General features: G+C 34.0%; 1 protein-coding gene across 2 annotated transcripts in view; it reads right to left on the minus strand.

Annotated features, from left to right (window-relative positions):
- TrissinR (Trissin receptor) overlaps nt 1-23,821 on the minus strand; it is a 160,523-nt gene that overhangs the window by 34,367 nt on the left and 102,335 nt on the right. For both annotated transcript variants that reach the window (XM_070107151.1, XM_070107150.1), the window contains exons 4-5: nt 13,632-13,776; nt 2,796-2,955 (exon numbers count right to left, since the gene is read on the minus strand). In XM_070107151.1, coding sequence (XP_069963252.1) covers nt 2,796-2,955; nt 13,632-13,776 — 305 coding nt within the window. The remainder of the gene's footprint in view (nt 1-2,795; nt 2,956-13,631; nt 13,777-23,821) is intronic.

Raw genomic sequence — 23,821 nt, forward strand, 5'->3', positions numbered from 1 at the left:
TAAACAAACATATGCATTTCGGCAATAACAGTTTTTGCGGGCGAATAATTCACTAGGTAAAATTTCGATGAATAATTATATTGAATATTATATCATATAAAGTAACTTGCTTTTGTACCCTGAACCTAAATTAAGTTTGCAACGTTGTTTGTAACACTAAACAGAAAACGTCGGAGGCTCTACACGGTATATTTCGATCTGAAATTTTGCACACGTCCTTTGCTCACTAAAAAATTGTTCATTTTTCGGAACCGCCGATTTCGGATCACTATAGCGTATAGCTGCCATACAAATTGACCAATAAAACTCAAGTTTTTATAAGGAAAACTTTTTTATCTGACAATTACGAAATCTTCACCAAATTCGGCATATCTTACAATATTATGGAAAGCTTCGCTACAATATCTGAAATTCCTACCAATCCTTTAATATCTACTAAAATAGCATATAGCTGCCCTGTTAACTGGTCGCTCAACATCAAGATAAATCCCTTGTTTTGTATTCTTTTAGACTGTGAAGTCTATTGTAGCTTTGATGAAGCCGAAATTAACACTATTGCATTTTTGTTATGTAGTATATGGGAAGCGTAGAAAATATAGATATAGTTAAGATTTTCGCAAAGTAAAAATGCCATCAATATTTTTAGTTACAATTTCCCTTAAAAGAGTTTCGATATTAACATTTAATTTAAAACATTGTTTTGTGTTCTTTGAGGCAAAATATTGGACACGTATTTTTTTCGACTCAATATGAAAATTTTTGGAGTTATGAAATTTCAAAATTTCAACTTTTGAAAAAAGCACCTTTAAACATTTGCGTATATAAAAAAAAAAGTATTTTATTATAAAAATAACTAGCTGGTCTATGTTCTACGATTTTTCTCAGCTATCCAATCAGATATTCGTTTAATTTTTTCGACTTTTGTTTATACATAAAATGTACCTTATTATAAACAAATAGTTATATTTTCATTTTGCAGATATTACAAACTATTAATGTTTATAAAAAATTTGTATAAAAAATGTTTATAAAAAAATTATATCACATTTGAAAGCTATGAAAAAATCGTAAAAAATAGGCCGGCTAGTATTCTTATATAGAAATATTTTTCTTCGTATACGCAAATGTTTTAAGGTACTTTTTGCAAAAAAATACGTGTCCAATATTTTGCCTCACAAAACACAAAAACAAAAAATATGTTTTGTACGAAAACAAAATTTAAATTGTTAATTTTCGATAGAATGATCCATATATATCTATTTGATATGCATTATATTAAATAGAGCTACGCATTTCAGGCGTCGGGCCGTGACTGCGCAATCACTTTTAATTAATGAAAATTACAGCGTATGGAATTTCATTGATTATCGCGCGCATATCGCTTTGGAGGCGTAAGTGTTACATAATTGGTAAGCTGCAATGTCGCAAGAAGATACTGAAAATTAACAGTAAATTGATTAAACCATAAAAGTTAAGTAGCTGTTAATTGGACCAATATAAATAAAGTGCGCTGTGAAGGCACGATGTGAATTTAATTAAGATTGCAGTGCAACAATTAAACTACTGCGTGGTATATCATAATGAGAAATCGTTAAAAGAAAGACAAAGAAAAAAAAATAAAGTAGGTAAAAGGTAATCAAAACAATTATACTAGGAGATTCTTACAGAAATTGCGATATTAAAACTATAATAAATAAGTAAATCCTCGTAAACGATCTAACAACGAATGCATATATAATGCTCCATACGAGTATAATGCAACTCATAGATAATGAAACGAACAAAGACGAAAATATTAAAACTCTTACACACAATGCCGCTTCACTTAACAGACCTGCACCCAGCACAAAATGCGGCACGCAGTCTTAATACTGTTCGCATACATGGTTAATTTTAACATAGTTAGAATGTCTCGATTTAATTTGTTCGATAACTGGTTGACATTTTTAAGGTAGTTTCATAATACCACGCTCAAAGAAACCCTCATCCCTAGTGGTAAAAAAACTGAGCCAGTCGATTTTCAGCAGCTTCTCCTGAGGTAAATTTTTCACCAGCAAACTCTTTTGCCGTAGACAGGAACAGGTAGTATTTACTTGAAGTTAGATCCAACCCATAAAGTAGATCTAAAAGAACCTCTAATCCAAGCTACCGGCGCTTCAGGCGAGTCGCTATCAATGTGTGCGGCCTGGCGCTCTTCTGACGGAACACAAATCATCCCCCATTGTCAAATGCTATCCGCTTTTGAACGATTACTTTATTTCAGACGGTTCAATTGTTGTCAGTATAGGACTGAATGAAGATTTTGGCCGTAAGAGTTCAATTCATGGTATATGATTAATACCACCAAGCACAATTCAAATTCTTCCAGAGCGTCAATTCTGGCTTTGCCACTTTTTGAGCCAGTTCACCATGATTCGATTAAGATCGTTTTTACTCTACGTCATCATAAGTGACGCACTTTTCATCACCAGTAATCTATAATTTCTGCTCTCAGTCAACTTTTATTAACAAAAGAATTAATTTTACTTTTTTCTTAAGCAATCAATTTTATCTGAATAAAAAAAACACGCTTGGCATCCCTTTTTTGTTGCATAACCATATAAGCAATTTTATATAACCTAATATTTACTTATTAAAGTATTTAACTGCTTAAAGCAAAAATCAAAATTTTAGAATAAAAAATAAAGAATATTTAATAAATTATTAAAAGTAATATTCAAGCAACAAAAAAATATGTCTTAAAATTTATAAGCATATGTATATTAAATAAAAATCATTTATATTTCAGCACTTACCCTTAATCTAGTCGCTGTTAAGATCTGCTTACACGTAATTGGATGAACAATGGCAAAGTAACGCTCCATACAGATGACGACGAGAATGAAAATTGACGCCGTGTAACTGAGGGAGTGCACAAATTGATACATGCGGCAAAGAAACTCGCCAAACACCCAGCTAAATGACAAGGAGTAGAAAAGAAAAGTATATGCTTTATATAGATAAATACACTAATGGAAATATTTGAAGGGTTAAAGGTATAATAAATGAAAATATGTATGCATAGAAGTTAATATAAAAATTTACTAGACTTTTTTTTTTTTAATTCGAAGTGGAATTTAAGATTGGGGGTACAATTGTGCTATATATATTTTTCTCTGAATTTCCATTTCCTGTTTAATCATATTCAAGCAAGCTGACAATGCACATATTAACAATATCCACACGCTGCCAACGCTGTAAACGAAAAGAAAAAGCAGGAGCGTGTCACTTTGCTACACTGGAATCCGCATTACGCACTTGTCACGTACAAGTGCACAATAAACGCGCAAGCACGCGACACAGATAACCAAAGTAGAGTCAAGTAATCGCATTATATGCATGACCAAGCCACGGCCAAGCAGTTACACACACACACACATATGTGCTGATATAGCTTAGCGTGGCCATGCACAGATTCACTTGCGAGTGTAAGTGCTAGCGGCTATTACACATAAGTAACTTTGCCAGCAGAGCGAGCATACGTGTGCGACATGGCGTATACGCAACATTTAATTTAACATAAATTCCGGCAAACGCAAAAGGCAAGCGCGTCTGCAGCAGCGTGTGTGAATGACAACAGGCAACTGCTTTATAAATTTCACAGTTTTTTACGCGCAAAAAAATATAAATTAAATTCTATAAGAATTTGTCGTGTTGTGGCAGTGAGAAAAGTGTGCAAATGTAATGTGAACGCACATGGGATTCACAGCGGCTGCTGCTGCGAAAAACTAGCAAATCTTATGACATTGTTCTTGTTGTTGTTGTTGTTGACATTGCATTGCTGCTGGCTTACGTTACTCATTATGCGTAATTGCAGTGTCGTCGCGGCGCGTTGCAAGGCAACGGATTACCATTGTGTTGGCTGATGGAAACAGATGTGTCTGATGCAAATGCGAGGGGTTAAGCCCGGAAAGAAATTGTGGTATGCTGTGCAACAGCAGCAACAACTAAGTAAGTGGTAGAGTGCAGCCACAAGATAACACAAATGCACGAAAGTAGTTTGCAACGGAAATTGTGGCAAAAACGTTTAATGCTTTGGGCGAATGTGACAGCTGTGGCAGATCTTACGAAATATTTAATTTGTTTTTTCTTTTCTTCGCGGTAGAGACACTGCACTGCACTGTGAATGACTGCGCTGCAAGACATTTCACATATGCCTGCGTAGAGACTTTTTACATTACTTTTTAAATGTAGTTTTTGGCAATTTATGTGCTAAAACTCTATATGACCCTTTATTTGGCATACTTTTAGCGGTGTTGTTAAACGAGAAATGGCATAAAAATGTGACGGATCTCTGACGTTTCCTTTTGGGTGTTAACTTTGTGGCAAACTTATTATACCCTGTTCGGGGTATGAAACATCATTTGCTTCGTTTGCATTGAAGCTATAGTAGCCCTCACAAATACAAAAGATTTCTTACAAAAATTTTAGTTTCATTCAGTTCAGTTTGCATGGCAGCTATATGCACTTAATTAAAATCGTTAAGCTTTTATGGCAACTATATGACATAGTAGTCCGATATTGGCGTTTCTGACAAATGAGCAGCTCTGCACAGCTTGCAGAAATGCATGCTTAAACTTGAGATAACATTAGACTAAACCGCTTTAAACAATACTGAAGCTGGCTAAAAAAGTTTTAGGATATTTGGCTAGCAGCAGTCTTAGTTTTATAATAACGAACAAACAGAAACAAATAAAAGAAAATGCTATTATATTATATATTAACATTTATGTACTGTACCAGCAAGTCATAATATAGTGTTAAAAGCCACTAATGGCGCTAAGGATAAAGATTACTATGTTTAAGACAACTTAACTATAAGAAATTATAGGGAATTAAGCAGAAAAAGGAATCAGACAGACTTATCTTTATTAATTATGTACTTCTTTGAAAGCAAAAATTTTCCTTGGCAGCGCTTAAGAACAAACAATTATACTCATCTCTGTAATTCATTTACTTTCACAATATGCATTCGGAGAAGGAAATGAGAGGAATAAATATATTTTGTATGCTTTTTTTGAGACAATATTTCCACTCACTTGAGTCATTAGCGCCTCAACATGCCTGACGCGCTGCTCACTTAAACAAAATCAAATACTGGATTAGTGTCATAATTGCCAAACAAGTGTCGGATCGACACACGTGCCAGCTGCAGCGACAAAGAGGAATATATAAACGCTAGTCGCTAGGGTGCTGACTAAAGCTGAGCTGACAATTTATGCGCAAATTTCTTGAAGCAGACAATTTCTTTTCTGATGCTGATTATTTGTATGTGTATATGTGTTTGCGGAGATTTCCATTATGTTCGTATTTAAATTTTTTTATGCTGTTGTATATTTATATATAAGTTGTCATAATGAGAGGCCAAAGCACTTGAGGCGCTTATTAGCAGCCAGCCAAGAAATTACAGCGCCAGTAAAGAGGCTATTAAAAGGAGACATAAAAAACAGCTGTTTATATGCAAAGATGTGTAAGGTATGTTAGAAGTTTGTGTATTTATAACGTTAGCTTAAAATTTATTATGATATATATTTGAAAAGTTTATTTCGGAATTAGCTGTGTTTTATGAGAAAAATTCTTTGATGAAATATAACATTCAGAGTTCAGTGAGTTTCAAGTGTGTTGGCACTTGAGGTACAATTATTGCGCGATTAACACTTTCTTATTACATAACTGTTAATATGACAAATTTGAAAACTCTGAGTTGTAGAAAATAAATTTAATAATGGTGCAAAGTAAGATTTTCTTCAAAAAAAAATATTTTACAAATAAATATAGTGATATACACACAATTATTTTGATTAATTCAAGCTAAGAGAGGAGTTCTTTGACTTTAATTTATCCGCTTAATTACTAGCAGTATGTCTAATGTCAACAAATATTTACATAGACGTAAATTTCACTTCCGTTAGTTGATTGTCTCCAAGCGCAGAAGAGTCAAATGTAATACATAAGGTTAGACATAGACCTCCGGAGCAAATGCAATGAATGTGTAAACAGTCTGCGGCAATGGTTCTCCTCAAGGAGCCTAGTACTGGCTGAGCACAAGACAGAAGTTCTTCTAATAAGTACGAGAAAAGTGGAGGAAAGGATATCTCCCACCATAGGGGAGTGTGAGATACAATCACAGCCACAACTAAAGTACCTGGGAGTAATAATAGACTCAAGGCTTAAATTTAAGGAGCACCTAGAATACACCTCGGATAAAGCATATAAAATCCTCAACGCCTTATCAAGAATAATGGCAAATAAGGGCTGCGTGCGTTGCAGCCGGCGAATTTTACTCGCAAAGGTAATAAGATCGGTTATGTTATATGCGGTCCCAATATGGATCCAGGCGCTTAACATTAAAGCATATGCCAATCAATTAAACACAGTGCACCGGCTGTCGGCACTAAGAATAATCAGTGCTTTCCGAACAATATCCAGCGAGGCTGCTGAAGTAATAGCCAGTATGATGCCCATTGACATCCAGGGTGAAGAATTCGCGCGACTTTACAAGTTGTCAGCAGAGACAACTAAAGAATCCAAAAAAGAAGAGAGAAACAAAAGCATGACAATATGGCAGCAACGGTGGCAAACCTCACCCAAAGGACGGTGGACACACAGACTCATACCAGACATCCGTCCGTGGATAGACAGACGACATGGGGACCTGGATTTCCACCTTACCCAAATACTAAGTGGTCATGGGTGCTTTAGAAGCTACCTGTACAGATTCCATCGCGACACTAGTCCGAACTGTCCGACGTGTACAGAGTGCTTAGAGGACTCTGAACATGTATTATTTTACTGCCCTCGCTTTGTAAGCATAAGAGAAAAACTAAAAACTATACTTGGTGGTAGTTTTGCGGTGGAAAATTTGACGACACTCATGTGTCAGTCCACTGAGAACGGAAACGCTGTCAGCGAAGCGGCAGCCTCAATCATGACAAAACTGAGACATATAGAACAGATTAGGCGTTCGTCTGTCCGTACAATAGAGGAGACTTAAATGTCTTATCACCCCCACGAAGTAATACTTAATCAGGTGGTTCCGTGGGAGGGATATGCGGTGGGAGTAGATTAGGTTTAGCAGATTAAAGCTCCGCACTTCGGCTTTCGATGCTTCCCCCTACTTAAAAAAAGAAAAAAAAAAAAAAAAAAAAGTTAGACATATATTTATATAGATATAGATTTAAATATATATCTTATATAGATATATGTATATTATGTATAAAGATTTTTACGTGAATACACATATATATTTGTATATATTTAGGACACATTGGTGGTTGGTAGAAAATTCAAAAAAAGTATCTCCAAGTATGAGCGCTTAATATTAATAGAAAGGTCCTCCGCTTTTCAGTTACTTATTTTTGCTTTACTGTTGGAAACAAAAACTCATATCTCAGTATCTATAGTTTGAAAAAGTTATTTCGTCACTTATATTTTTGGCAAACCGAAATCTTTGTAAAAATTGTCTACTTAAATTTTTACTTAAACCTCACCGTTTTAAAAGCTATGAAAAATTAAAGATTAAATTATTTTTAGACATATTTTTTTATATTTATTTTCATGAATTTTCATTTAGCTTTCTTTCCAGTAATAATGTAAAAATAGAAAACTGGAAATGGAAACTTTCCTATTATATTAAGAGCGTATACTAAGAGAGAATCGTTTTAAATATCTACTAACCAATTTTTCAGAGAATAAAGTGAAAAAAATAATCGATGCAAAAAATTAACTATTTTATTTTACACACCCTAATATGCACATTACAAAATTCAACGCGCTCACGCCGTTCGCATCGATAATGACATGCCATTCAGGCAATAAAAGCTCTTTGGATTTCACATGAAAATCATGACATTTGTTCGACATAATATCATCCGTGGTGCTGTCGCTAAGACAGTTACACGCTATAAAATTCTACGAAAACATGACCACTAAAGCAGTTAACTATGCGGAATGCCATAATTTGTGTGGGATTTCCGCTTTCTCTAATGGCCACGAAGGACAATTCACTGCTTGACGCTTTGTTGTCTAAATTTGGATGACTTCGCAATGTGGTGTAAATGACAACGAGCGAATCAAATATTGTATTTGTATATTATATATTTATGTTTATATATAAAATACCACAGAAATAAGTGAATTTTTGTTGAAAAGGAATTAAAGCCAAATCGTGAATATATGAGACTGAGCGCGGCGTTATTGTAGACTGTAGTCACCCTTATAATTTATATATATTGTATGTGTACAATATATTAAATAAGGTCCTCGACGTTTCCTTTTGGGTTTTACAAACTTTCTGACAAACTTAATATACCTTGTTCAGTGTATAAATTTATTTTTTTAATAAAATAGTTGAAGCATCAAAAATAAGTGCACTAATTTCCAACTTCATGAAAAATTGTTTAACTAAATGCAAATATGTAATTGGTTTATATGAGCCTGTGGTACTACTCCGTTATTGAAACTAAAAATCCTGAAAATGTTTCATAATTTAAGCGAATTCGTGATTATTTACGATTCAAGTGAATTTAAAGCCAAAGTTTCCAAATTAAGGCTATCAGTAACCTCTTCATATGCATATTAATTATATACGTCTCAGTAAAGCTTTAGCATATGTGCGAAAATTTGCATATAAATTATTGCATAAAGATATTGTATTTATTATAATAATCATCATTGACTTGACTCATTCATCCGCTACCACGAAAGTATATTACGCTTGAACGCCATGACAAATGTTACTTATACGCCACGTCGCCACCAATTTTATTTGAGTAGTGTGTAGATTTATTTGCGCTGCGTGCATAACACATAAGAATATGTGTGGGAGCGATAAAACTGTCTACATTTGTCTGAAGGGTAACATATGGGTTAAATTAAATTATGAAACCTACATTTCCACACATGAGTTATTACGCATTTATGCAGATAAAAGCAGTTGGTATATACAATATAAAATATACACCAAATACCTACACTCACACAATCGTCGCTTTTTCTTAATGCACAATGCTTGTTAAAATGTTTGTACACAATTATACAGTGAAATATGTTTATAAGTGCCCTTGTATACTCGTGGGTAGCTACCTTTTGTCGTATAAATATTCATGACAGGCATGTCAAATTAGTTCTGGCACCTCATGTTGGCAGTGCAAATATTTTGTAAACACGCCTGCGTACAGAATGTAAAGACTTTCAACAATGCAAAAATGTATACTAATTTGGTGCTAATTTCGAATTAATGAGCTGTAGTGTACACAATAGTACTTACTCAGTGTCTTAACTCGCAATGAGTTAGGCGTACTCAAACATAACATCTAATACAGTAATACAAGAAAGCTTAGAATAAAATTTAAGATTATCTAAAGAAATTTTATCGCAGTCAGATTAAGTCTTAAATATATATTTTAAATAAGATTTTTTCGATTGAATATCCTGGTTACGGAAATTAGAATTTTTTTACTAACGAGAAAATTGCCTTTTAGTTACATTCAATAGTAATAACGTTTCAAAGGATCAAATTTGATAAGAACAAAATATTTCTACGAATTTGTAACAGTTTAAACAAATAGTCTAAGATTTGAAATTTTATATAATATTAGTAGATCTGGACACTCGGTGCTGTGCCTATGACATACATTAAATACCAAACTATTTAACACAGTGAAAATATTACTTACGATATAATTTTGAAAATGTTTGATATAAACATTTGTCAATGGAAAAATGTATGAGCTTTCAAAATCTAAACCGAAAAACTAATATTTTTAGCTTTGAGACTTATTTATACATACGACTGCAACAATACCATTTCTCAATTAAACTTTCCAGTCAAAATGGTTGCTTCAAAAATATTTCCGGTCAGCTTTTCCTATCAGCATAACTGAAAAGTTTATCGTTGCCATCTTGCATTGTTCTGTGCAATGTAGAACAGGGTAAAGATTTTATAAAACAAAAGAAATCATAGTAGCATAAAACCTATCGAAAACTAAAGATTAAGTAACAAACCTTAAAAAAAAATATTTTACTGGTGATCTGTGATCGGTAAAACGAAGGGGAGAAGCGTGGTTGAACCTTTAAGGGTAAGAAACGGAGTATCTCAATTTCCGTCACAGCTACGAGTCTTGTAGAAAAACGTTATATAACAGTGTAGGGGGTAATGAAAACATCTATCGCTTTAATTCATAAACTTTTTTCACATTACCTCAAAATGTATGTGTAAAATTCAAATAAACAAGTTTTCGAGTCTTTTATTTTTATCATGTACAAAAATTTTTTCTGTCACGAAATTTGATGTAAACTTAACTTCTTATGTACTAAACATATATATGTTTTTTTAATTTAGAACCTTAAGTAGGAAACCTTTATGCATCTTAAAATAAAAAAAAACATTATTTTCAATCAAATTCTCTAGACAAAACTTCAGTTTTTATTAACAGTCAGTAGGCTTTATATTTATTGAAACCTCTACTTTCTGTTGGTTGGCTCTTCTGAATTTTTCTTTACTCTGAAGAAGGTGCTGATATTAAGTTTGCCACGAAGTTTGTAACGCCCAGAAGCAAACGTTGGAGACTCTATAAAGTATATACATTAATATTTATTCTTAACACTTTTCTTTGGAGCTCTATAACAAAATTTACTAGCGAATATTTTAGTATAAGTTAACCCTTTCAAACTCACAGTGCGGACAGTTTAAAACTTTTTTGGTATTCTTTAAGGGTATCAATTTAACCCTCGCTTAGATTTTCTGCAACATGTAATAGTTATTTGATTGTTGGGGTCAGGCTCCTTGAACATTAAACAGGAATATTTGTTTGTTAATTATAAAAGAAATTATTGATATTGGAAATTGGAGTGAAGGCTGCTAAGGCCGTATAATTATAAAAAGGATGAATATTTAAAAGATATTTCATTCATATTTCATTCTACCAACAACGCATAACACGCTTTTAAAAAATTTTCTCCAACAAATTTGCCACTATTATTATATTTCAACTCGCTAATCCTGTTTGAATAAAGTCAATGCATACCACCAGTGTTGAATATTAAAAAAGTCGCTCGCCACAAGTCTTCACGTTACTACAGACAATATACATATAAGGCTGCATACACGATGCGGTCAACAGCAACTACCCATCCAGATATACAAGTAAACCTTTACGCATACTTGATTATGCACAACAAACACATTTAACACATTGCCACACAACTCTCTCCACTATGGCTTTGCGCGAAAACTTAAAACTGTACGCATATTCGATTTTTGCACTATTATGTTGCGTAAACTTTTCACTTTTCCAGCAAAAGGTATAACTTTTCTTTGTGTGCACATTAAATAGTTTTTGCACTTTTTTGCCAATTTTTGTTAAACCAACATTGCTTTGACGTAATGGAGCTTCGGCAAGTCGATTAATTAAAAACAACAGCAACAACCACAATTTGCACGTATATTGTGTGCTAAAGCTGATTACAAGAGTGCTGCTTACGTGCATGCTGAATATAAAGGCATGTATGTATGTGCATGTGTATATGTATGTATGTATGAATAATTTGCAGTTTATTATTCATTTTTCGGTTACTCGTTTCGCAAACAAATTTACAGTAAATCAATGTGAACACATGCAACGGCGCTGCTGAAAGCACAGGCAACAAACTGCAATTGCTTGCCGCGTAATCAAATAAAACATATTAAGTTATGTATGTAGTTATATTAGGGTGTCCAATATTCCTCATGTGATTTTATTTTTCAAAACGCCCTCTAAATGTATGTATATATGTAGCATGAGATTTTTGATCTTCTACATTAAATGTTTTTTCTCCGAAATTAATATACTCTATACAACTTGAAAATCAAGATATTATAGTACAAAATTTAACGCGCAATAAAATGAATAAATCTTAAAGATTTTTTCCATAAAGCCACTCCTTTAAAAGTTAAATTTATATATAATATTACGTGTACTGAGCATGTTTAAAGGCCTTATTAATTCTGTGTTGCTCATACGACACGGTGTACTGTAAGGAAACAGTACATTTGATGTATAACTTTAGTTGCGAATAACTTTTAAAGGAATCTTCTTATGAAAAAAACAAGAAAAAACTTGAACTTCCGTTGCAACTAAACTATGGTATAATACCCCTCGCAAATACAAAAGTTTCCTTACAAGGACATGATTTTGACCGATCACTTTGTATGGCAGCTATATGCTATAGTAGTCTGATCTGAAAATTTTGTTAGAGAATTTATACCGTTGCTATGGATAATAATTCATGCAAAACTTTGTCAAAAAATCTCATCAAATGAAAATTTTTTTCATACAAGCACTTGATTTCCATCGTTTGGTTTGTGTGGCAGCTACATGCTAAAGTCGTTTAATGTTTCGACAAATAAGCAGCTTTTTGGGCGAAAAAGGACTTGTGCAAAATATAAGATCGAGATATCATATATATACAGACAGAGGGTTATAACGAAATCGACTCAGCTCAGAGATCGTACGCAAAAAACAAATCAACATGAGATAGAACTGACACCCTAATATCCCTGTACGTATGTTTTAATAGCGCAGTTCTGCAAACATTTGCATGCCACATACATACCATACATATACACACTTGCCACAAATACTTGGCTTTTGTTCATGTGCTTGAATGCAGTTAAAAGTTTAAAATTTATTGATGAATTGTGTAAATGCTTTTGTGGCTTTGCTCATTACGGCATCGCATCGGCTGGCGCCATTATTAACGTTTGCTTATGCTTTCGCTTGATTTATTACCGTTGACTTAATGCAATTGAGCCACTCAAATGTTCTGGGATACACATGCATGCAGACATATGTTAACTTATTTGGTATTTTATCTTTAACTTCTGCATTGACGCGTGATTGACTTGCCAATCTTACATCTTATTTCATTTTATATAATTTGTTTTGAACGATAGTTGGTTTGCGCGCGATTAAAAAATTATTTTTATGCATGAAATGCATATGCAGCAATTATATAAGATTTTTGTTCAATAAAGTTTTTTTTATGCCACATAATATTATTGGAAAAAATAAGCGGAATTTTCAATTATTGAAAACAAAAAAAAAATAATTTATTCGTCTACATTAATGTTGTCGCCTTAAAAATGATTCGCATTCGATATTATGCACTAATGCCAACGCTTCTTCCAATCGTGGAAACCCTTTTCAAACTCGATTTTTTTAATAGCTCTTTCAGCGAAGCACTTTTAATGTCATCTAATTTAAGATATCTTCATTTTTGGAAACAGGAAAAAGTAACACGGAGCCATTTCTGACGAATATAAAGGCTGGAACATTGTTACAGTATTCATTTTGGCCAAGAATTCTCGAACCAACAACAAAGTGTGAGCTTTTAACAAACGAAAATCGTCATGCTCATAAAAACACGTCCAACCTTAGCGGTTGCTACAGACAAAGTAAGCGGTGAATACAGCTGAAAATTTAATTGAGCTTTAGGGAGATGTATATCAACATTATAAAACAAAGTTCGACAATTAGACTCTCCAAATCCGCGAAATGTTTAATTTTCAAATTTCCGTTATTTTCTGAGCTAAAAACATAATTTTCACTTACCTATCTATAAGATAAATCGACAAATTTTGCATCACACAAAATAGACCCACACAAAAGTCCGCTAAAGCCAAGTTTGCTAGGAAAAAATTCGTTATTGAGCGCAAGCGCCGCGATAATGTTACAACCAATATCACAAGTAGATTTCCTGTAAGCAAAATAAAAGTAATTTTTAAAGTTAATCATTAATTTAATTATACAATATATATATATGGTATAAGAAAAAAACTAATTCCATTTGCGAAATAAACATTCAAGAATATTAAATCAATTAATAACTTTTTTTAAAGGTATATGTCTCCGCTAAACAAAATCAATTAGTTATGTTCCAAACCTAACATAAAGTTTAATCCTGATATTTGTACTTCTAAATAGATGGTATAAATGAATTTTCGCATAAATTGTTCTTAAAATTGAAATAGATTTATTGTTGTTCTTCATATGAAAAATCATTCACAAATGTAACATATTTGCTACTAGTACAATGGGTCTAATGAAAAAGCACAGTTGGAATAATGCGATTTAGGTCAAATATGAACCGTTTTGTTCAATAACCTTCATTTAAAGCGAATTTTCCACGGGCAACATTATCCGCTATAGACAGGAATAAGTAGTAATAACTTGTTGTCAGCACTGGACTATAAGCTGGATGCAAAAGGATCTCCCAAATAATATTCCGGAGCTACTGGCGGGTTACTATCGATGTGGGTGACCTGCCGTTGTTCTACTAGTAGTCACCCGCTTCTGCGTGAATTCTTCCTACGTACTGTCTTTTGAAAGTACAGATCCGAATTTTACTGTAAGGAATACGTTTTTAATAGATCATACCTGCTAATTCCACTCAAAGCAAATCCTTCCTGACCTTCACTCTTGGCTTGACCATCGCTTGTGCCGACTCAACGCGATTTGACCACGACGGTTTTCGCTTAACGTTGCTGTAAGCGCTTCAGATATGGATAAATTTTGTTGCGATTGTCAGCACCGATTTGTAGCTTTATTTAAATGGCTCTCCAAAAATATTTTTGTGTAATGTTTATCTCCTGAGTAATCGAAACAGTGCTTACGTGATCGAACTTGACAATTTAAATTATTTCCATATTTTTGACAATTTTCCTTCCAGAGCGTGGTGCTTCTTTTACATTGAAATTACCGGAATCAAATCGAAATTGCGCATGATTGGCTGCTGCAGTATCACCACCATAAATGTATTTAACATTTTTAGCGTCTGGCTTGCGTTTTCGCCTGCCCATCTTAGACGTGTGCTATAACATTTCTGCGCCTCCAAGATATTAGAATACATTTGCTGTCTTACAATAAATCTCTTTGGGAATTAACTGCAAACAAAAAGCCTTAAGCGACAAGAAAAATGAGTGCCGGCAACACGAAGAGAGCATGAGCGTCTACAGACAGGAGAAACTACAGAAAGCTTAGTAATTACAGTTAAAATTATTAAAGAGTTGATAAAACAGCAAAAAAAGCGACCAGAAGCAAGTAGTATTATATAATCGCGAACTCCCCTAATAATTTGTATATAATTACAATTACAGTCAAGTGGATCAATTGCCGGTACTGTAGCACTTATAGCGTATTTACGTACCCGACTACTTTCGTTTCCTTTGCTAAGAAAGAGAAGTCATGGATAAATTGAAATTTGATCGGAATACAATCATTGCAGGCACAATCAGCAGACGAAAGCGAATGCTTCCAACTGCACGCCAACTAAGTATAACTGTAACTACTAAATATATATACGAGCATAAGTAAGTGTAGGCAAGCAGGTATAAACATTTAATGACAAAAGTTTTTCAATTAAATTTTATTAACTATCTTAGTCTCGGTGAGTCGGAAAGTTTTCACTTGCCGCCGCTTTTATTGTCATAACCTTGGCTTTGACTTGGCTTCGTCTCTCTTGTGGCTCACTTAAAAAACTCTTGAGAAATTATAAACTTATTCTTGTCACAAGGCAAATTATTTGCAATGCAAGGGAAACAAGTAGAATAAATGCATAAATAATATTTACGACGACTAATTACGGGCAAAGTAGCAATTGTTATGCGAGTATTGTGGAAAGTTATTGCATGTTCGCTGGAGGCGTTCAAGTATTGACTTTTGTGCCTTTCTTTTAAATTGGTTTAAGATTTTCGACATTGGGTATAGTAGTCTAGTTATTGTAACAAGTTGATTTATGGGATTGAACTTTTTTTTTTAATAATGATACAGTTTTCGACTGAAATTATAATCTCTGTAATCCACTGAAGATTGGCTGTAGCAACCAACCTTCGAATAATCAAAGTCGTTCCCGGAAAGTGTACCTCACCATCCAACACTTAAGTTATAAACTCCCAGATAACTCGTGGTGAAAACCAAAACATACTCTTATAATGCCGGATTTAAGAAAGTACAGACCTATAAAAAGTCTTTGAAAATCAATACTTGGATGTATCGAAATATTAACTCTTTGAGCAACATACCCCAAGCTTTGGGCAATATAAGTCACTCGTAGCAGACAACGAAATCTTAACTATTTCCAGAGCTTAATTAATAGACCACAAATTTCATGAGCGATCGGGAATAAACAAAAAATGTTACAGAAATTTTTACGAATTAAACACAAAATTCTGTTATTCATAAATTATCCAATCACGGTATGGTCGCCGGAAATCAGGAGAACCCAGTCATATAGATCGATAGAACTACCGACTAAAGGTCTATTGTGCCCTCCCTGCTGTCACACAGAACTAAATTTCTGTCAACTTACACCGACTTATAGCAAAAACTTCTCTTTAAAACATGCTCGGAAAACGTCGTATAGGTTCGGAAAGTTTGGTGCGCGGTCCTGTAATGCCTTCAGCATTGACTTCCGACGTTTCCCAATTAAAGAAGGGAAAATTTTGACATTTGGCAAAATGCACGACAGACAAAAACAAGATACCTTTCAATAGCTAACATGTAAGGAACCCTTGTAAGGAACATAGCAAAGTCCTTTCGACGGATTTTGGTTTGGATACGTTAAATGAAACCATCATTGAAGGTATTCACCTTCCCGTGAATGCCGTCCTAGGAATCAATTCTATCAAACCACTATTGCAGAAGTTCAGCTCAAGTTACTTCACCACGACATACCAAACATATTTCTTACGTAGTACAATGAGATCTCGCATGCGCCTTTCAGATTTTCCGACTCTGTTGATGGAAAGTCCCCGATATCATCTAAGGCGAAGTCTAGGAAATGTGCCTAAGATAATATCGGATACAATATCGGACCTGCTTTCCATCAAACATATAGTTAATCGCTACAGCAACAACAATATTAACACTAAAAACTTACTAAGCTTTTAAAATGGGTTGTTGGCGCTTAATCAGTCTATATGCTATTTTTACGATAAAATTTGATCACATGACTAATAAAGATCATTGATATGCTGCAAAAAGCTTAATATTTGTAACTAAAATTAGTCAGATATATCCATTAAGTTTTAGACATATAAACTTGTTGCGAAACTTCTAATTAATATCTTAACGGCAATCAATCACTCAGACTTCTACCCATACATCACTCAGCTATCAGTCGAGGCAAAATGTCCTCAGTAGTTATGTATTATTTTCACTATTTTTTTCAAAGAGCTCTCGGCTCCAAAAACCTGCTTTCTCGCTTGTTAAGTGAAGGCCATAAAACACAAATTAAATGGTTAGCCAGTGTCAAAACAACAACAAGAAAAACTGAAAAGAACAGTGAGTTGCCAGTTTAGGCACGCCTGCCTACTCTAACTGATTCATAACGTTGTCTCCGACATAGAAAAAGCTCTTTCGTACGCATTGCAATATATTTTAGCCGCTTCAAAATGTAAAAAAAAACTAAAACTTGTTTAAAATTTTTTCGTCAATTTAGCAACAACTGACAGGACCACCAAGCCAATATTGGCGCACGAGACTTGCTGGCAGTTTTGTGACACTTTTCATGTTTCGAACTTTTTTACACAAAAGCCGACTTCACTTTTTATTTTTTGAAAATATTGTTGCAATTTCATTTGTTGTTATTGTTGTCTACACGTTCTCTCTAGGGATGCCCTGTGCTGGTATTGGCTGGCTTTTTAAAGCCTACAACATAAGCCGACATTACGTTGGCCGCTGCTGTCAGACGAATTTATGGCATTCAGCAAAAATATTGCTCCAAAAGCTCTGCGTAAATACTTTGACAAACAAATTTTTTTCAACACACTACAGCAACGCTTGTTGTTGATGTTGCTGTGGCGTCGTTTATTGCCTGCAAAATTGTATAGTTCGCAGCGATTTGAAGCCATCTTCAGTCCCTGTCGGGCAACGCTTCGGTGCCTGGTAAAATGATGCATGACACAATGGCGCAGCAGGAGCAGCCAGTTGGCTGCAAGTTAAGCTACAGCACAACAACAACAATAGCAAAGAGGAATGCTTCTAGGAGTACACTTGCGAAACATGTGCTAGAAAAACTGCAACAATTTGCATAAATTGACTCTGTCTTTAGTGGCGCTCTTTCACTTCATTTTCTATCGCTTCAATTTGCAACTTTTGTCCCTCTTTCGCTTCATAGCACAAGCACACATTTGCGCTCACTGCCTCGAATTTTCTGGAAAGCCAACAGTGGCTAGCAAATTACATAATGCCATTGTTGGTAATGCAAGCTGAGGTGGAGGGGGGAGTAAAATCACAACTCTATTGACTGTTGCTGCTTTGGTCGGTTAGCAATTTTACGGTGATTTTCAGTTTAGCTAAAAATAAAAATTGCAAATTGTTCTGAATAAATTTATGCGGCTCGTCTGCACTGACTTGAAGCGTGTACGTACATACCTACATATATCAAAAATATATTTCTGTGGAAAAGATATATTTATCTAGAAATATTTTAAAGTAAACATTTCCGCTCTTTAGTAAATTTATTACAAACTTTTGAAGGGAAGCTTTTAAAAGCTTTCGCTGAATATATATATATATATATATATGCTTGTTCTGACTCACTTCATTTCAATACACACAGTTCACACGAGATCACTGTATCCCCAGAGAGCTTTTAAAAGCTTTAGCGAAAGCTCTGGCTTTAGTCCCTTAGTTTTTGAGATATGGATCTAAAATTTTGGGAGGTCTTTCGCCCCAAGTAGGTGCTTATTCGTGGAAACAGCTAAATTCAAACCACTATAACACTTATTCAAACCACTACAAACTTATCGATCAAATTCGGGTCCTTGTGTGGAAAACTTTTTTATTTGACAAGCTTTCTTCACAAAATTGGGAATGGTTCATTCACTAAAGCAATGCCACAAGCCACGCTAAAATTGTTCAGATCGAACTGCTATAGCTTGTAGTTGTCATACAAACTGAACGATTAAAATCAAGTGCTTGTATGGAAAGATTTTTTAATTGACGACGCTTCTTCCCGAAATTCGACGCGGAGTATGGTTCAAGCCGGTGGTACAATTTTCAAACAAATCACTCAGATCGGACCACTATAGCAAAAGGCTGCCATACGAACTGTTCGATGAATCAGTTTTTGTATGGGAAAACTTTTTATTTATGTTGAAACTAAAATTAGATGCAGTCCCTTAAGAGTGACATTTTTTTATACCCTGAACAGGGTATATCGAGTTTGCCACGAAGTTTGTAACACCCAGAAGGAAACGTCGGATGCCCTATAAAATATATACATAAATGATCAGCATGATGAGCTGAGTTGATTTAGCCATGTCCGTCTGTCTGTCTGTCTGTATATATACAAACTAGTCCCTCAGTTTTTATGCTATCGTTTTAAAATTTGCACCTGTCCTTTTCTAACAAAGAAGCTGCTCATTTGTCGGAACGGCCGATATCGGACCACTATAGCATATAGCTGCCATACAAACTAAACAAACGGAATGAAGTGCTTGTATGGAAAACTCTTTCATTTGACGAGGTATCTTCACGAAATTTGGCATGTATTATAACTTAAAGCAGATCAGATCACTATATCATATAGCCGCATACAAATTGAACGTTCGGAATCAAGTTCTTGTAAGGGGCTTTTGTATTTGTGAAGATTATTATAGCTTCGGCGCAACCGAAGTTAACGTTTTTTCTTGTTTTTCTTTACATATATCACATATATTTTTTGAGATTTCTTATAAGCTACTGTAAAAGCTTGCAATCAGAGCTTAACACTCGCCCCTTGCTTTACTCATACTCCGAAATTATTTATAACCCATCCGTCTTTGATTCAAACTAATGCAATTAATTTAAGTATAATTGCTGCTCTTCATGCACTTGGCGCTCATTGGCTTCACGCTTAATTCGCCGCATCTAAAACTCACTTCGTTTAATGCCAACTCGCATTAAAACAAGTTAATTAACTCCACAACCGCAAATATAATTATCGGCTATTGTCTGTCTCGAGAGCATATTTCGCTCTTTTGTCTGTCTGTATTCATTTAATTTTTATGACACGAGACAAATAAAACGCCTCGTGCCTCAGTTGGCGGCCATTTTGCAGCCGCGAACAAAGCCGCCAAACAATGCGACGTTCAAGTATTAAATGAGCAATAAGCTCCGCGATGGTGAAGGTGATTATGTGCAGTCGGCATTGTAGATAAATGTAAGCAGGTAACTAGCGAGACAATGAAGCGTGCAGAATAATCATAACTACGTAGTAGTTAGCTAGTTATGCGAATGCATGAGAGATAAGCTAACAATACTATGAGGCGGCGTAGTCAAGGATATGCTTTGCATAGGCAACACATGCTGTGGTTAATAACAAAAACTGTCATACTAAATTAATTTTTTTAACCCAAAATAATACCAAGCAAGGAAAAAAAATTAACTCCGGTTATCCTTCACAAATACAAAAGATTCCATACAAGAACTTGACTTTGTTCGTTCAGTTTGGTATGACAGCTATATGCTATACTGGTCCGATCTAAACAATATATTCGAAGATTGCAGCATTGCCTTCGGCAATAATCTATGTCAAATTTGGTGAAGATATTTTGATAAATAAAAAAGGATTTCATCACAAGGATTAGATTTTGATCGTACAGTTTGCATGACAACTTTATCCTATAGTGGTCCGATATTAGCAATTCCGACAAATGGATAGTTTCTTGGAGATAAAAGAACGTATGCAAATTTTCGGATCGATATCTCGAAAACTAAGGGTCTAGTTCGTACCCCGTTCAGGGTATAAATAAAAACACGTTAACATTACACAAGCAATTATAAACTCAAATTCCCGCTGTGTCAGGCAATCGACTTTTATATGCCAGAAAGTATAGCATTATCCTACATTTTTATTATCAAATATACAATAGCACAGTTGGCAACTCTGTTCAATGCATATTGTATTAGCTTGCTCACAGCATGCCGCTCAAGCCTTATCATTATTGACAGGAAAAATATAATTAAAAATACATTTTATTAATTAATGTAAATATGACAATGTTTGCTATTAAATGTGTATGGCGATATGGCTATAGTCGCTTGCTATGCTCTGTTGTTATTAGAACAAACCGGTGTGGCCGATAGCCAATTATGCCAATTAATTTAAGTTGATTAAATATTTGAACGCGTTAAGGTAAAGTATAAATATGGTATCAATCTGCATATATCGATATTGATTGTGCTTCTGAAAATGTGATGAGCCGAATAGCTTTGATTGGGATTTCAAATATTACTCATACGCAGTAGCCGTCTTTCTCATTCGTTATGCTAAAAATATATGTATGCATATCGGCACGAATTATTGTATAAGGCAGTAGTGGAATTTCCGATGAAATGGTTCAGATCGGATCACTATAGCATACAGCTGCTATACAAATTGAACGATCGAAGTACTTGCATGGAGAACTTTTTCATTTGTCAAGATATCTTTATCAAATATGGCATTTGATATTATCCTAGGCAACGGTGCAACCTCCAATGAAATTTTTTAAGGAATATTTAGTATTTGTGAAGGGTAATACAGATTCGGCGCATGCGAAGTTAATTTTTTTTGGTTTTATTAGTTTTTGGATGTTATGTAATTTTAAATAGAAAAATATTCCCCATTGCCAGATACCTTTTCTTGAATGTCATCCGGAATGAACCGACGGGTTATTTATTTAAAAAAAAAATTACACAAAAAGCGATTTCTTGGCTTGCAAGCTGATATAATACCTTAGTAAATAAATTGTTATACTCTAAGATACATACTATTATTGGGCTGATCACAGTTTTTTTCATTTTTTTTTTTTTTAAGATAGAATAGTATATATAACCTCTTTACTATTAATGACATAATAATTCAATAGCCTCTTCCCGATACAGTTATGTCTATATAACCGAAATAAACTCGGAACTTTAGCTGGCCAAAAATTTGGATTTTCGTCACTACAACAACTCCAAAAAAAGAAAAAAACAACATGCCAGTATTTTTTGTTTTCTTACAAGTTTTCAAGATATAGTATATATATATTTTATACCACATACGTGCACAATCTTCATTTTCTTTCTGAAACCCAGAAAGGAAAATTACTCCTTGCCAAAAGCTTATAGACCGTCCAGGCTAACATCCTTCCTACTAAAAAGTGTATCAAACGACAAACTCTAGCCAAACCGTCTGGCCTTCAGATAGCACGCATAAATCAAAAGTAAATGGGTTAATAGCGCTCTAAATGATGTAATTGGGCCAATCAAAAGTTTCTTAGAAAAAAGGGGAAAGACTATCGCACTCTCGACCTTTGTCAAATAACTACCAAATTTAAATCAATAAGAATTCTGATAAACAGGTAATTCAAAAATCTTATTGAACAAGTACAAGGAAATGAGGGGTAGCTCTTTCGTTCTTTTTTTGCAGGTAAATTCACAAGTTGAGCACTTCTAAAACTAGAACTTGAAAAAATTTAAGCAAAACTAATTGAGACTTGTATACCGAGAAGTCTTGAGTTACGAAAATATAAAAAAAATATAGAATCCTTAAACATATATAAATTTTACATATGTATTTCTCACCAGTCTATGTCATCTTTGAAATATTTACGTTAACTGAAATTGTATCGCATATATTAACCAAACCTACATTTTCAACATACAGGCAACTTCGCACATCTCTAACATATAATTAAAAAACAAAACGCATTCGTGACGTAGATCTTTACTATGCCAAAAATCCAACTACTTGTCATTCTAATCACCATTACAAGAACCTTTTTCAATACATAAATTACTCAACGAAAACAGTATGTATTTAAAACCTGACAGAGGTAAATCCACAGCTAACAGGTTGTTAAACGGACCCAAAATCAGACACAATAAATATAAAACGTATTCATATTACCAGATATTATACGCATTTGTATGTGCGTGTGTGTGCATGCACATGAGTGCTTGTGGAGCAGTTCAACAGTTGATCTTTTACAGTTTCTAAACGCTGCTATAAAATAAAGAAGTCAGCTCAGTTAACCCTTTATAGACTTTTAATATTTTTCACAAATTTACAGCCAGCACTTATATAATATATGCATATTTACATATAACATATACAGTGGCGAGCAAAACATGATTGCCTAATATCGTATGTTTATGCAACTGATAATCAACTAAAACTGGCGCTAGTAACTGTTCATTTATAGTTACATTTTACGGCATTGAATCAAATAATCAATATAAATTTAAAGCTTATTTATTTCATATATAGTGAAACGAGCAAAATTGTACTGAATGAGGATTTTTAAAATTTGGCAAGACTACCCTTTCATTTTTGTTACTGAAATTGTATTAATATTAGAATTTTGTTCACTTCAAATTTGGTTACGTTTGAGCAAACATTTACAATATTAAGAGCACTAAAAGTGCAGAAGTGGCGAACGGTTTTGCTCGCCACTGTATATTTATACGGTAAAATGAGCAGCCAGGAATTCACTTGCAGGAGCGAGGCAAAAATCAGCAGCAAAAGGTTAAATTTTGTTCACATGTGTTAATAAATCTTTATATGTTTTTATACTAGGATGGGTCGAAAATAACAAATATATTTTTTCACTTTATACTCCGAAAAGTTTGTTGGTAAAAAATTCAAAAAAATTCTCTAGAAATGTGAGGTCTTATATGTATTATTGGAAAGAAAAATGTATATCTCAATATCTACTATTTAAAAAATATCTCGTCTCTTATATATGTGGGAAAATGAAGTATCTACAAAAACAGTCTCCAACAATTTTTTC

This window comes from Bactrocera oleae, chromosome 3, assembly GCF_042242935.1.
Source record: "Bactrocera oleae isolate idBacOlea1 chromosome 3, idBacOlea1, whole genome shotgun sequence".
NCBI lineage: Eukaryota > Metazoa > Arthropoda > Insecta > Diptera > Tephritidae > Bactrocera > Bactrocera oleae.